The 15,886-nt window shown below is 34.1% G+C and overlaps 1 protein-coding gene across 1 annotated transcript in view; it reads right to left on the bottom strand.

The window, feature by feature from the left end:
* Nucleotides 1-6,551: 6,551 nt before the first annotated feature.
* Nucleotides 6,552-15,886, bottom strand: part of LOC125053313 (5-hydroxytryptamine receptor-like) — a 31,239-nt gene continuing 21,904 nt past the window's right edge. Inside the window, exons 2-5 of the mRNA XM_047654633.1 lie at nucleotides 12,720-12,785; nucleotides 10,540-10,779; nucleotides 9,194-9,437; nucleotides 6,552-7,765 (exon numbers count right to left, since the gene is read on the bottom strand). Of these exons, the coding sequence (XP_047510589.1) occupies nucleotides 6,901-7,765; nucleotides 9,194-9,437; nucleotides 10,540-10,753 (1,323 nt within the window). The 5' untranslated portion in view covers nucleotides 10,754-10,779; nucleotides 12,720-12,785 and the 3' untranslated portion in view covers nucleotides 6,552-6,900. The remainder of the gene's footprint in view (nucleotides 7,766-9,193; nucleotides 9,438-10,539; nucleotides 10,780-12,719; nucleotides 12,786-15,886) is intronic.

Below are 15,886 nucleotides of genomic sequence, written 5' to 3'. Positions count from 1 at the left end.
TTTATCTTTGTAATTAAAACCGGCTCTTTGCAGGTCACGAAATGTTTTTCTGTCAGCTGCTATTATTTTTAATTCAAGTTTGCTTCTAGTAAATAAAAGGGGTATCTTAAGGAAACAATTTTTTTGATAAGTATTTGTACCACTTACAATAGAACATATCTAGGTATCCCTCAGGAGATAGGCTCAAAATGGTTTTAGTTCTTGAGCTTCGAAAAGTCTTTTGTTTCATTGTGTCAACAGCGCCCCAGTCTGCAAACCGACCAAGGGCGACGACTTTTGAGAAAATTTCTTTTCGACAGTTGTGACCAACTAACGCTAAACAAATTTTAGTTTAGCTGTTAGTGGGGCATGCCGGTCAAAAAGTGATTTTGTCTCAAACCCCAGAGATTTTAGCCACTATATCTACGATAGATTTGTCAAATATGTAAAATTATGATTATATATTTGATAATATATAATCATTATGGTAGGGGAGCCCAAGAGGGGATTTCGGGATTTACTAAAGCGCGGCAGATTAATATATAGGGGGATACCTTGTACCCGGTTAAGTACCTCCACAAAATATGAGGCCCATATATAAGGCCGCACGTGAAGGAGACAGGATCAGTTTAGTAAAAAAAAATTGACCATCAGAAATTCCCGAGCGCGTCAGATTAAGGTAGGGTGAGTTAATTACATCCTAAAAAGTGTATATTCCACTAATCTGACAATTTGAGAGTGACGGAAAAAAAGGGGAGGGCAACAAAGTTGTAAAAAAAAAACGTCATCTCGACATTCTCGAGCGTAGCTAATTTTTTTTTTATTTTGAAGGAAATAATTCAAGAATAATGAAAAATATATAATCTGACGATTTCCGCAAGCCGAAATAACAAAAATTCGTCGATAAAGTTAAATGCGTGCAGCTGCGTGATGCCTACATTTCCTTAAACCGATCGGAATCTACTAAACGGCGTTCTAAATATTTCCCTCAAAATTACATTTCCTGTGAATTTGAACCGATTCGGACCGATAGATTTTGAGAAATTTTGAAAAATCTTAAAAAAATAAGAAATATTTTTTTTAAAGTGGTTTCTTTATCGATTAACTTCAAAAACTAATCCGTCTTTGAGCTTGAAAAACCACGTCGATCGCCACCAAGCTGGTCAAAAGCGGTTGATTCGTTCGAGAGATATCGTACACGAAAGAAACCCGAAAAAGTGTTTTTTCGGGATTACTCCGAAATTTGTGGTTCGATCAATTAAAATTGCAATGACTTATGAGGATGATAAAACTGCGTCGAATGCCGCCAACCGCGTGAAAATTGCTTGATCCATTCAAAAGTTATTGCGGTTTGAAAATTTCAAAAATAATGTTCTATGAAACTTCTATCAGACTTTCGAGCTGGGAGAGCTCAAATGCATAGAAATGTTATTTCTTTGAACTCAGCGTGCTCAAAATATCAATTTTAAGCGCCCAGGAATGGAATTAGCGGGAAGTTGCAGGGATGGCCCTTTAGGTGAACCGTTTTTCTATTTTTTTTTGTCAGATCAGGCGAATCCCTCTAGATAATCGTCAGATTATGAGACAGTACGTTTAGAACATAAAGATGAACCACATATATCTTAATCTGACGCGCTTGAGTATTTCAAAATTGCGATTTTTTTTTGCAAATTAAGAAAATGGCTGTGGGTTTGCGTCCCATCGAAATCGTCAGATTAGTGAATGAGAGCTTTTTTTTGGTGCACTTAACACTCCCTTAGAAAATCTGACGCGCTCGATAACATTTTTTTTTTTTTAATTTTCAACCCTTAAATACAACCACCCGCATCATGCAAACGATCAGATTAACATACGTACATTATTAAAAATACGTAGGGCATAGATGATATCAATATCTGACGCGCTCGAGGATGTCCATGCAACAGTTTTTTTTTACATATTTAACTATCTATAGCCGCTTCCCCCACCGATGAAAAGGAATTTATCATATAACATTTTTTTCTTCTTTTTATCTAAGCTTTGCATCCCAATAGGTCTCTACGACGCTCGAGTAAATCCCCATTTAGCATCGTGGGCTCCCCTACCATTAGTAACTTTAGTTATTGACAGCACGAACGATCGACTTTCCACACAATTTGTTGAAACATTCCAAACTACGTTTACTACCAAATACGCCCAAGGAACGTTTAAATCTTTTTGTTGTACTCTACATACTATTTTCTTACTTTCATATATGATACCGAAATGTATAAGTTCTGGTGTACACCGACCTCCACTCGCTTCATAAGAAGAAAGTCATCTTACACCGATCGGATTTATATATACGTCATAAAAAATGTAACAGATTCGCTGTTGTTCTTCGTCCTGGTTGAAACCGATGTTGTTAATCAGACTGTTTCGATACCTGCGTATTACGCTGCTTAGTTTCACAAAAACCTTTGGCAGCGTTGACAGTAAAGCAATCGGTCTATTATCTCTTACGGATGTAATTTCCACTGTGTTGGGAAAATATTTGGCTTCAAACTGTGCTACAGAATATACATTGACAAGGCGCATTGAAAAGGTGGGATCTTGTACTTTATTGTTTATCAGAATGCCAAATCATAAAATGACTGCTTCACGACTGATTTGAGAGCGACCGCCGATGCGAAAACCGCTGTGTGAGTTCGTGAAGTGAGTTACAGAATCGCAGGGCAGCTCTTCGAAATATTGTGCGTGTTTTAAACGACCCTATTACAAACAAGCGGTATCAATTCGTCTTTTGTTTTACTTATTACTTATAAACTTACGATCAAAGTAAATATTTGTGTCATAAAAGCAAAAGGCTTTCATTTATGTACATCGGAATAAACACTAATTGAGTCACGTAGTGAAAGAACAACAAGACAGTTTCCGAAGGCGTTCTCTCTCATATCAGTCACGTGCATCAATTGATATGAAAATAAAGCGACATGTTCACGAAAAGATTGAACACGTAGGACTCATTTCAGAGAAACATTTGCTTTGTATCGAATGAAACCTGGCAAACAAATTCGAATGTTCAAATTCTCAACTAAATGGAAAGAGCTAATAGAAAATCTTTTTGTTCAACTTGATCATTCTAGGATTTAGTTTTATATACTTTGACGATTTTATTATCATCTTAGAAACATGTTTTGTACTTACAAATTGTAGTATGTGAATTCTTCAATTGTTATTAACTAAAGCGATTATAAAGTGTTAGTCTCTTGGTACGTGAGTCTCAACCGTGAGGTCCTACGTTCGAACTCGGTTTACGTAAATATATATCTATGTAAGAAATTAATACATAAGACATCATCAGAGAACTAAAACCAAAACTCATCGGTGTTTGTCACACAGGACGTTCATCACATAAAGATTAATAAGGAGGCGCTTCAACGGTACTGTTTAAAAAACGCTTATAAAAACGAAAAAAAATAAAAAAAACGAATACAAACACTGTTATTCGTCCAGGTTTAATTAAATTGTTTGTTTTGACATAGGGTCCTTCAAGGAAAGAGCGTACTAATTCTTAAAAGGCCGGCAACGCACTCGCGAGCCCTGTGGCATTGAGAGTGACCATGGGTGGCGTTATCACATAACGTCAGGTAAGCCTCCTGCCCGTTTGCTTAAAAACTGTTGTTTGGTTTCCATAAACACAGTTAGACCGGTTTATTAAACCAATTTAAACTATCAAATAAACTTCCTTTTTTTTGACTTACCTAGGAGTTACGACCCTTATCGCCTATAGGCCGAGAGTGCAGCAGGGGAGTGTCTAGTCTCCTCATTCCTAGAAAGGGACCTTATCAATTGAGGTTAGGTTAGACTTTATTAGTTAGGTTATCATATATTCAAAAATATGCTCAGATACTTCGATTTTATTAGTTTTTAAAATATATATTTAGTATAGTAGACATCATACTGCAGTGGAGACAAGAGATATTAAAACTTTTTCATTTTTAATTGTCTCACGTTGAGACAGCAGAAATATTGCTAATGATATCGCTTGACGTGAATAAGTCTTATGAAATCTTTTCAACATTCAGCTTGAGACGGTTTTAAAGTCGTAAATGTTACTTTTTTGTAAAAAGCTTATAAAAAGGTTATTTTTAGACTTGTAGGTATTTATGTGATATTTTTGGAAATGAATAATATTTAATTTCTCAATCTATTTAGACTCCCTAATACGTAAATTTCGTATATGTTTGTCTACACATTTGTCGGAAACTATGAGTCATAAAGGGATGACCGTGATGATGATTTGATAATTGAATGAAAGTCACAAAGTCGGTACATTACGAAATGTTTTTATATAAATTACAAGAATTAAATTGTGCTTAATAAAAGCCGTATTTGGTTCACATTAATCCCACAATTTGCCTGAACCCAATGAATAAAGGCTTGCTGGAACGCATCCAAATATTCAAAGTATCTACTTTTGTTTCAAACAAAAGGAAACTTAAATTAATTTAAAGTTTGAGTTGTCGCGTGATTATTCTTTAGGTACAAATTTTACGACTTCATCGGTTTTTGTTCAAAAACATCGATTTCTTTTTATACAAAATTCTTTACGTTTTTTTTTGTATCGAATGAAGACACCGTAATTGTTTAAAAAGTATCGTGATAAATAGTTTGTTTAAAGCTGGATATTAAGACGTTACGTTACGGTTCTATTCTTCATTTTTTGCTTCAGATTTATCAATATTTTTGCTTTATAAATAACTCATAACTCCTAATCTTCGAATTGCATCTATGATGCCACAACCGGGTTTCAAACGCCCCACCAAAAGGATTAGTATCGCATGCATAACCATTTTGCACTCTCTTTAAAAGTAAAAAAATTAAAGATTGAGAGCTATTCAAGAGACTCTACATGCACCAGAGAATTTTAATTTTTTTCTGAGAATCTTTTAACGTGATTGAATGGAAGCGAATATAAAAATGAAAACGTAAAACGTTTATTTAGCAATAAAACCTGAATAACAGACCTTATCGTCTTCTTAATAACGATAAAGCCCTTACATATAAAGTACGATACTTAATGGGTCATTAAAGATATGAACTTTTAGCTTCTAGATGACAATCTAAGGGTTTACGGTCAATATCGCGGGGACTCATAAAGAATTCAGTGTAATATTTTGTGAGAGATATATCGCGAAATATATATGTTTAAGTACGTTTTTATAAACAGGAGTCATAGTTTTTTTTATAGCATAGGGACCCAAAAAGGCAGTCATCGCACCATTGAGGGTGAAGTATGATTTTTCGAGGAGTCGAATCCAGAGCTCTCTAGTTCGCAAAACAAAATGTCTTGGGAAGCGGACCGTGGAAGACCAGCCATCAAATTTTGAGTTAATACGGATGGTAACGTGATGAAACAGGGCAAGAGGGAGTCCAATCACCTCTTCTGAACACTCTCCACGGCTTATCACTTTGTAGAATACGCATAGAAGCACAATTTCTGTGACTAGAGAGATAATCAACCCGATCAGTAATACATAGAAAATTGAAAAGCACTAGGGTTGATTTAGAGTAGAGAGTGACATAATACACACCCATATATCTAACCCAATGTTCCTTATCTGTCCATGTACAATATACCTTGTTCGGAGAAGGTTAATATCTTAAAGAAACTGAAAAGCCTTATTGAAAAATCTATATGTATCAAAAGGCCTATCTATCTCATGCCCATAATAGTAATAATCAGTGGCGGTTGCAGGTCAGCAGAATTATCTTCATGACACAAAATACTTAAATAATATAGAACTCTGTACCTTTAATAGTTCAGTTTCAATGTAGTTCACTCAATATCCGTAGCGCGCGTCTCTTACACATTAAAAAAAGATTTTTTATGAGCACGGATGTGTTGGTAAGCTCTCAACAATCCCGTGTCGTCCCAAGTTTAATAATCTTATCTAGTTTTCAAATTTTTAAGTAAACAAGGTAAATACAAGTAACAAAATAATTAAATTTCAAAACGCCAAAAATAATTAAGTACTTTATCTTAATTCAATCTTAGGGGATGGGATGGCCTCCAACAAAATCTTTAACAAGTATAACATTTGCAAATATATTATCCGTGTGATATAATTGAATTCGTTTTGTAATTATTACATTGGAGAAAAACGCGATTAGTTTCTGCAAACAATCTAGATTGTCTCACATATGTAGAATTTGCATTAAATTTTTATAACTTTTTAATCAGATATATCTATAAAACAAAGGCGATACACAGGTATCATAAGATGCAAACAAAATCTAAATAATTAATCAGATTAATTCATAACAGTTTTATCTTCAAATGTTTTTTTATGACATATATTTTTGTAATATCACATATTGTACTATATTTAAACTACATCCGAAATTGCTGAACCATAATACTCTATGATATAAATTACAGTAGATTATGATACAGTAATATAATCTGGTTTCTTTAATAGCTCTTGCGTAAAATATTAATAATATAAGCCATTTATTTTTAATATTAAGAGAAAAACGGCTATTTTCTATTTTCAATGATTTTGTCTGGGAAAATAAAACCACGGTTTAAAGTAAATCATAGTTTATATTTCAATATCTTTAATGACTAGTAATTTTACAATTAGGAAAGTCGAGTTCACAACGTAATACTTGTAATATTAAACAATTATAAATCACAGTTTTATTAACTTTAGCTATTGTACTATAATTTAAATTATGTTACAAAGAGGACTTTAATCGTAAATAATAAGGGACTTAACATTAGATTATTTCTACTCGTATTAAGTACTTTATATTATCACGTACAAAAAATAAAGGGGGTGTAAATATATCTCTGAAAATGTAACAAGATAACGCAATGTATCGTGTTAAACGAGGTCAGTCGGGTTGGGGCGAAGGCTCTAGGGACAGATAACGCCTATTGCCTACATAAAACAGCTAGGGCGGAGCCCGACGCCGCCGCAATTTGCGGCCGCAGAGTAACCGCTGAAATGCGTGCCTAAACTCTGGACTGAACACCGTGTATATCACTGGGTTCAGAGTAGAATTGAAGTAACCTAACCACAACGACAGAGAAGTCAGTACCGGACTCACCTCACAGTCACACGTTGGTACTAATATAGCTAACACGAAAAATGGAAGCCAGCACGCAACGAACGCGCCGGTGATTATTGCTAATGTCTTTGCCGCTTTCCGCTCTCTCTTGGAGTCAGCGGCTTCTTTGGGCTTACGCCTTACGAGTGATGGATAGTAGGCTGCGGCAACCGCGCTGTACCCCGTAGTCGGGGGATCTGGTTCGAGCCCGTTTGCACATGATTGTTTCTCCGGGCTTGTGTTATTAGATGATACAGTGGTCATTCCCGTAGTAGTCGTTTCTGATATAGTAGGTAAAGGCCGACCTATGACCGCCACTACAGCTGCAGCGATACCACCGCTTCCTCCTGCTGCGACCAAAGCCCCGCCAGCGGGGACAGGCGGGGGACCGGCCCCACCTCTTGCGGTCGCTCCATGACGCCGTCGTATTCTTTTCCTAGCAGTTTGATATATCCGCCAGTACAAAATTAATATTACTAGCACTGGAACGTAGAAAGAGGACATTGTTGCAAATATTTGATAGCCGACATCTTGACTTACAACACACCGCAAATCCTCAGATACGCGTCTGTTCCAGTCGGGATCTTTCCATCCTAGAAGAGGCGCGATGCATACTAAGAAGCTGGCGATCCAAACACACGCAATCATATAACCGATTCGTCGCACCGTTCTCGCATGAATGTAGTCGATATTAGTCACAGCCCAGTACCTAGAAACAAAGAAAATGAACGTTAAATATTTTCTATTACCAAGTTTTGTTTGAGTGTGACGAAATTTTACGAAAATATTAGTTACACTTTTGAGTTACATCTTTCAACATTTGTTACTGAGCAGAAATCACTGATTGTGTTTTTATTATACCTACTAGTAGACTCGGCCAAGCGTTGCAGTGGCTAAGATTTTTGTTATATTACATAGTAGTAAACTATTCAAGAGAAACGGCAGGAGAACACCAATCCATCATGCTTTTTTGGTGGTTATGCCATTACATTGTAGCTTATGTGAAACGTTGGTAATTATTTTGATAAGGATCAATACCTAGGTACGAATAAAGAGCCTTTTCTAGCGGTGGTATTTTAATAAAAAAAAATTAATAAAAGGATGCTTATTGTGACGTAACTATAAAAGATAGACACATGCTGTCGCGACAATTTTTATAGATAGTGATGTGTCCTGAAAAATTGTAATACATCATTTTGTTCTATCATTAATAGTTTTCGCAGCGCACACGATTTAAGGAAGTTTTTTGTTTATTTTTTTACACCTTGGGTTAGATTATTCAAGTTTTAGTAAGCATCCCTATTTTTTGAAAATGAAACAATGCCTATGTCACTCGGGAATAGTGTAGCTTGCCAACAGTGAAATAATTTTTGAAATCGGTCCAGTAGTTTCGGCGCCTATTCTATTCAAACAAACAATAAATCAAACCTTTCCTCTTTATAATATTAGTATAGATAAATCGATAAATATTACTGCGTTAATTACTCTTGTAATTATTTACGACCAGGTGAACCACCAGCCAGGGGAGAACCCCTATTGATCTATATGAATCGTAGTACTTTGTATACGAACTAAATAACGATCTATATTCAGCTTTTCTATTCAGAACTGATTGATGACTTGTTTAGTGTATATTATTTTGAGATAACGTAATGTTGTGAGATATTTATTAATCGCTAACTTTTTTTTTAAATAAAATAAAATATGTTTATTATGGATCATAAGATACATGTATCACTTATTCCACGTCATGAAATTTGAATTTGTAGGCATCCCTACTCATCGGCAAAGAAGACAGAGGGTGTAGGCCGAGAGAAAAAGCCGGCGTAAAAAACTCTCGGTACACTTTTAAAACAGCAAATCATCAAATAACACTTATTTAAAACAAATATCGCAAATTAATTAGAAGTAGCCTGTCTAGCACTAGTCCCAGGCCCTTTTATCAACTAGATAATCGTTGACTTTATAGTAAGCCTTTTTACACAGCTTTTCTTTAATACATTTCTTAAATTTATTGAAAGGCAGAGATAAAAGAGCCTCTGGGATTTTATTAAAGAAGAGTATCCCTTTCCAAAAAAAAATATAATAAAATATTTGATAATACGTTGTTAGCATAAAAAGTAGGTTAACTATTTACCTGTCCAGTGCAATTGCAACGAGATGCAATATAGATGCAGTACAGCACAGAACATCTCCTGAGGTCCACATATCACAAAGTTCTGGTCCCAGCGTCCAGCGCTGAGCGACCTCGTATACAGCCCCCAAGGGCATCACTAGACATGCCACCAGCAAGTCAGCAACAGCCAAAGAAAGTATGAGCTGATTCGCAGCACTCCGCAAATGCCTCTCCAGCAATATTGCAGCTATCACGAATACATTACCTATGAAAAATATGTATTATGACTAGCTGATCCGGCAAACGTCGTTTTGCCATGTTTATCTTTTATAATAAAAAAGGGGTTGATCGTAGAGGGGTGAAAATTAGGGGTTGTATGTATTTTTGTATGTTGTATCATAAAAAAATAGAAATTAAAAATTTTGTCTAAAAAATAAAAAAAATAATTTAGGGGTGGACTACCCCTACCATTTAGGGGAAAGAAAAATAGATGTTGGCCGATTCTAATAGATACCGGATAAGCACAAAAAATTTCATCAAAATCGGTCAAGCCGTTTTGGACGAGTATGGCAACGAAAACTGTGACACGAGAATTTTATATATTAGATAAAAAAATATTTCTCAAAACATACCTAAAAAATTACATTTACACCCTATACGAGCCAAGGCTGTACATTTAGCTCACTCAGGCTTTCTTAGTTTTAAAAGCGGGGCGATTTCCTAAATCGTCGGAGTTACGCCCAAAGAGTATAGACAGACGTAGGCAGTCTCTTTGACTTACATTGCATTCATTCGTTACATAGCAATTAACATTTCATTATTTCGCTTATGTTCTATTGTTGTATTGTACGAGTGGCTAATATAGAGTAAAACTAAAATCCTCTATTATTTAAATCACCCCGATAAAGCAAGAACTGTACACACCCTGTAACTATACAGTCTTTAGAATCTAAAAAAATTTGTTATATTCACGCCATTTATATAAGTATAAAAATGGAACTAGAATAAAATTAAATACGAATAAATATAGTTGCTAAAATGTGTCTACGGGTTCCTATAATACTACAACAAACCACCCAAAGAGCTGGAGATTCTTTAAAGGCAGATAAAAGCCATTTCTTTACAAAAAAGGATAGGAATTCAAAGCAATATTGTTTTCATTAAATTTAACAATATCTAATTAATATTCGTAAGCAATAAAGAGAATGCGTGTGAATGTTAGGACTCCACATTCTAATTAGCAATAAATGGATTAAGTCACCGTTGTGTCGTGTAACTTGCCTTTGATGAAATATTGATTTTTACATTGAAATAAATAAAACAGACACACTATTTCGATTAACGTATGAAACAACAAATATATTTACCAACTACGGTAGCCAATATAAGTAGACCTAGCAGGACTGCCATGATGGCTGCCCGGAGCAATGCTGCCGGGGAGTCCAACGCATCAGATGTCTCCCACCAGGTTCTATTTGTCTCGGAAACATTCCACGGGACCCACTCGGTTGTGTTATAGGAGATATTATGGTAGTTAAGGGTGTCCCACTGCGGTAGGTCGTCATGGTACACGCCCTCCATATTTCACCGCGGAACCTTCCAAACATCTAAAAAATTCAATTTTTATTACGTAACACATGATAAACTACTTACTAATGTGTAAAGAATGCAATTTGTTTACCATTGAAATTATTTCTATTATTATTTATCACTTTATATGATTTATTGAATCAGAACCTTTTCCATGTTATATTGGGCAAGATATTAGTTGCAGCTCCTTACAAGCATCTCGACTTAACAAATTACTTGGCGATTAAAAGGAGTGGCAGAGAGTGGCCGACGTTCTTAATTTAAAAACTGGCAGTAAATTAAAATTGATTTTTTGGCTCATAACTACAAACATTACTTACATTATTAAATTACTAATTCAAATCTCTATTTTCCTCTATTTTTGATCTAATTATTAGTTAATTTTTTCCACATATTTTAAACGCTCTTCATGAAACTTGTCTCTCATTTCTACATTTTGGTTAACATCTAAACTCTTAAAAGTTTTAATAAAAGGTTATGAATTTTGCATAAAAGTAATATTATATTAACTGCGCTGATAAAAATAATAAATGTCCACTATGTAATGATAAAAATTATCGTCAAAATATTAAAACTGATATCGACAATACAATCATAGAATATATAAATTGGATTGGTATGGCATTTGCTCGAAATATGTAGCAACAAAATCCGCTGATTTCTGACTTCTTTATTCGATAACACAAAATCTAGGAAATATTTTATCTCACGACACACTTCAAATCCGGCACACTTACCTACTAGTTTACTTTTATTTATGTATTTAAGTTGATAGATGCCTCTCCCTAACAAATCTAAAGGTTTAATAATGCCAGCTACTGCCTCTTAATTATAATTAACAAAATTTATTCCCAACGCTTAATTAAGTGATACTTTATGACAGCTCCTATGAAAAATGCATTTCATTAAGTCCTTAATATTACGCAATACGCTAATCCGACAATATGACGCTGCAATTAACGATCTAATTTGCTTGAGTAGGCTTCTAAGCTAAAACTAAACCTTTCTAGCTCCCACAGTGCTATGCGCTACGTGCTTGGAGCGATATTTCAGAATTTAGTAAATGTAAAACGATGTATTTAGTTTTTTTACAATGCTTACTAAAAGCCCTATTGAAGTATACATTAATTAGTTTTTTTATTAAAGGATATAAAGTGAGTGGAGGCCGGTTTTTGAATTCTTAATTTCGCGTCCAAATTTACCATCTTTAAATAACAAAGTTTTTCAAATTGTCTTTAACCTATATTTTATCACGATACAAGTCAAATTTGCAATTTGTAATCAAGTGGGTTTCGGCAATCAACATTTTTGTACTAAATTGTGTGTACAACACATACGTTTAATTTATTTCCTATTTTTCAGGAACTAATACAATAGAAAACTTATTAATATAAAAATTTAACTAAAACCAAGAAGACATAAAACCTAAACCTTTTTACAACTAATTATAAATAAAGCAATTCTTGTAAATTCAGCCGGTGTGCAACTAATATCCGTCTTTACTTAACAACAGTGGGGCCATTTATCATTGGTTGAAAGGCTTGTATAACGCAGGAGAAGAGTTAAAAGAACTCAGCCACTATTCTTTGAGAGTTTCGACGAACGATGGAAAAGGACAATATTAGATTTCAAAGAATAAGTTCTTAAACATAAAGAGTTTCCTCAGTAGAAAACGCTTTTCTTAATTGAGATACCGTCCCTATCTTTTGTTTTTCTTCCGAGGCATATTAAAGTGCAAGTATTTGAAAAGTAATAATCATAATTCATAACCTATTTATATGAATTATAAAATACGTGAATAGTAAGCGTCCATATACAACCCATATTATCATTTTAAAACAGGAATATGTTTTTACATTCCGTATTCATATAAGATTTCATATCTTTTGAAAGTTGAATAAAAACTACGCTTCAAACTGTGACATATAATTCCCAAGAGAAGTATGTTATTACTTACATTCAGAGTCATATTTTTGAAAGAAATCCAATGCTCGCCTCACCATTTTTTATTATAGAAATGGGCCTGAAACAAAAATATTGAATATCGATTAATGGTGCGAAAAGATAAAAATGATAAGCTGTTTATTAAATGTTATCGGTAGCTAATCTACTTGTGAGCCGCATTTGGCTTAAATAGATAGATTTTAGAGCATGATTAAGATAATCCGACTGGCTAGAATGTTCGGCTGCAGGGCCCGTACAATCTTGATATTTTTTCGAATCGCCAGGCATCGAAGGGCTGTAAGCACTTTCTTCGGTTTTTTTTGCTATGCTTTTGTAATATTTAGAGCAGTGTTGGCCTAGTGGCTTCAGCGTGCGACTCTCATACCTGAGGTCGTAGGTTCGATCCCCGGCTGTACACAAATGGACTTTCTTTCTATGTGCGCATTTAATATTTGCTTGAACGGTGAAGGAAAACAACGTGAGGAAATGTCTTAGACCCAAAAAGTCGACGGCGTGTGTCAGGCACTGGGGGCTGATCACCTACTTGCCTATTAGATTTAAAAAATGATCATGAAGCAGATTCAGAAATCTGAGGCCAAGACCTAAAGAGGTTGTAGCGCCACTGTCTTTTTAATTTTTTTGTAATATTTATCTTTGTAAACTTATTAATTATAAGCGTTATGTTTGTGCACGCCGTCCTATAATATTTTTATTAAAACACCACATTGGTCATAATTTGTGTAACATGTTTCTTTTTTGTTTTGTTATGTGTGGCCTTGTATAAAGAAACTGTAGACAACGTTAGCTTACTACTGTGATTATAATCCATAAATTCAAACCCCGGATCTGTATTTTTTTTTCTATTGCTTGCATGCTTGAAGATAACATTTCGTTACGTTTACCTTATTAATAGGACAGTTTTCAAAGAAACAGAAGAAATGTGTCTGCTATATGCCAGACTTACGTGACTTATATACGGTTTTATTTTCTGAAAAAATATAGTCTTAAAACTCAATGTCACAGCAGAGACAAATGTTTACTTTAGTATTAATGGAAAATTATCATATCATAACGAAACAGACATAGAAATGTGCCTTCTACATGCGAAAGTGACTTATACTAAGCGATTTAAATTCAAAACAATAAAATGTCATATAGCAAAATGTGTCTTATAGTTTCGATTAGCGTTAATAAAATAATTCTCATATACACAAAGAGTCTTAGAAAAACGTGGATTTTTTTCGCAAATCTCTGATTGCCTTAAGTTAAAATGTTATTTCGAAAGCCATGTTAAAGCTCTTCTTATACTAAAAATAAATTGAATAATGCTCAGTTGTATCTTGGCTTACAAAGTGATTTTGTTTATCTCAGTTTCCGCAGCTTCTATTTTCCTCAAAGAAAATGTCTTGCACACTAGATCTTTGTTTTAGCTCGGATTTTTGTCGTCGACGATTGAGGTTTTTGTACTCACATAGTGACAATAGAAATACATATACGTAGAACATTTTGTAGTAAACGAAACTTACACAAAAATCTAATAAATTTTGAATTTATTGAATTGAATTGAATCGAATGAATTGAATGAACTTATTGCTATATTTGGATCTTGGCGGTTTAACTACTTTACATTTTTGTGTGCGAATTGTCGTGATTCCTACGAGGTAAAATGCAAATTTGCCAAATTATTGCATTTGGTATCAAATTAAATCAAAATAATTTATTCATATAGGTAACATAATTAACACTATAAGCTATATTGAAAATAGGAAGCTATTTTAAAATACGCTCAACTTTTCCAAGGTGGTCTAGGTTTCAAATTCGAAACAATTCTACATGTCCATTTGAAACTTGCGTCGTTATAAAGTATGAAAAATTTATGAGAATAACATGTAAGATGTGAAAATATAGAATTTTTTTATTGAAATAACTGTTTTGCTAATTTCCACTAAATAAGATTTATATGTGAGCTGTGTTGGCTTAGTAGCTTCAGCGTGCGACTTTAAATCTAGAGGTCGTAGGATCGATCGCCGGCTGTGCACCAATGGACTTTCTGTCTATGTGCGCATTTAACGCAACGATGAAGGAAAACATCGAGAGGAAAACCGCTTTGTTAAGACCCAAAAAGTCGACGGCGTGTGGATGCGGCGTGATAGGAAGCTGATCTCCTACTTGCCTTTTAGATTGACAAATGATCATGAAAAATATACAGAAATTTCTGGCCCAGATCTAAAAAAGTTGTACGAGTAGCGCCACTGGTTTCTTTTGTTTTTGAATATGATTGTAAGATTAAGTAATTAGATTATAGCGGGGCGAAAGCTCCTTAAGGAGTATTTAAAAAAAGTTAACAAACGTAATGTAATTAAAAAGTCTTGTTTACATTACACGTCATTACATATATACAATTTAAATAGATATATAATATGTAGATGAAAATATACGGTAAACAGTGATATAATAGTGACAAAAGAAACAAACAATTAAAATAAAGTATATAATAAAAATAAAATATTGTTGTATGAAATAGCAATTAAAAATAAACGAAATGGAATTTTAAAGCTCGATAATCTAACGAAAAATTTATAGCAAATAAACAATGCATGTCTATGACCAAATATTGGTATTTCAAATAGTAAATCTAGTATTTCGATTTCATTAAATTTCCCAAAGATATTTCTGATAAGTCTTTCTTTTTATTTATTGAATCCTATTCAATAGATACGACAGTTTATGAAATATGCGCATTTGTTTTATTACCTTGTGCGCTTTAATAACGGTATGGATAACCCATTCGTGGTAATATCGACGTTTTTTTTTAATATTATTATTGTGGAAACGCATTCCAAGAACCCCTTTTATAGAAAAAAGAAGGCACAAAGAGTAGGTTCAAAGTAAATATATAGCTAATGTACCATAGGGTAGCAGCCTGAGCCTCCCCCATACTCCAGAGTCCATTAATGTGCGGGAAAAGAATTTTTGGTTTGTGTATACTTTCCCTGGTTATATTATTTCCACCTCCGCTATTAATTGGCTTATTATACGAATAGAATAATGCTTTAATGTAAAAACATAGATTTGTACATTGTACATACAAAATCTATGAATAATGTTAGCTTAGAATCTTTACATACATCGGTCACAATTCCAGATAAAAAAATATACTGTGGTCTAGAACCATAGACT

Source organism: Pieris napi, chromosome 10, assembly GCF_905475465.1.
Source record: "Pieris napi chromosome 10, ilPieNapi1.2, whole genome shotgun sequence".
Lineage (NCBI taxonomy): Eukaryota > Metazoa > Arthropoda > Insecta > Lepidoptera > Pieridae > Pieris > Pieris napi.
Note: the sequence above shows the minus strand (reverse complement) of the source record. Positions and strands in the feature narration are given on the sequence as shown.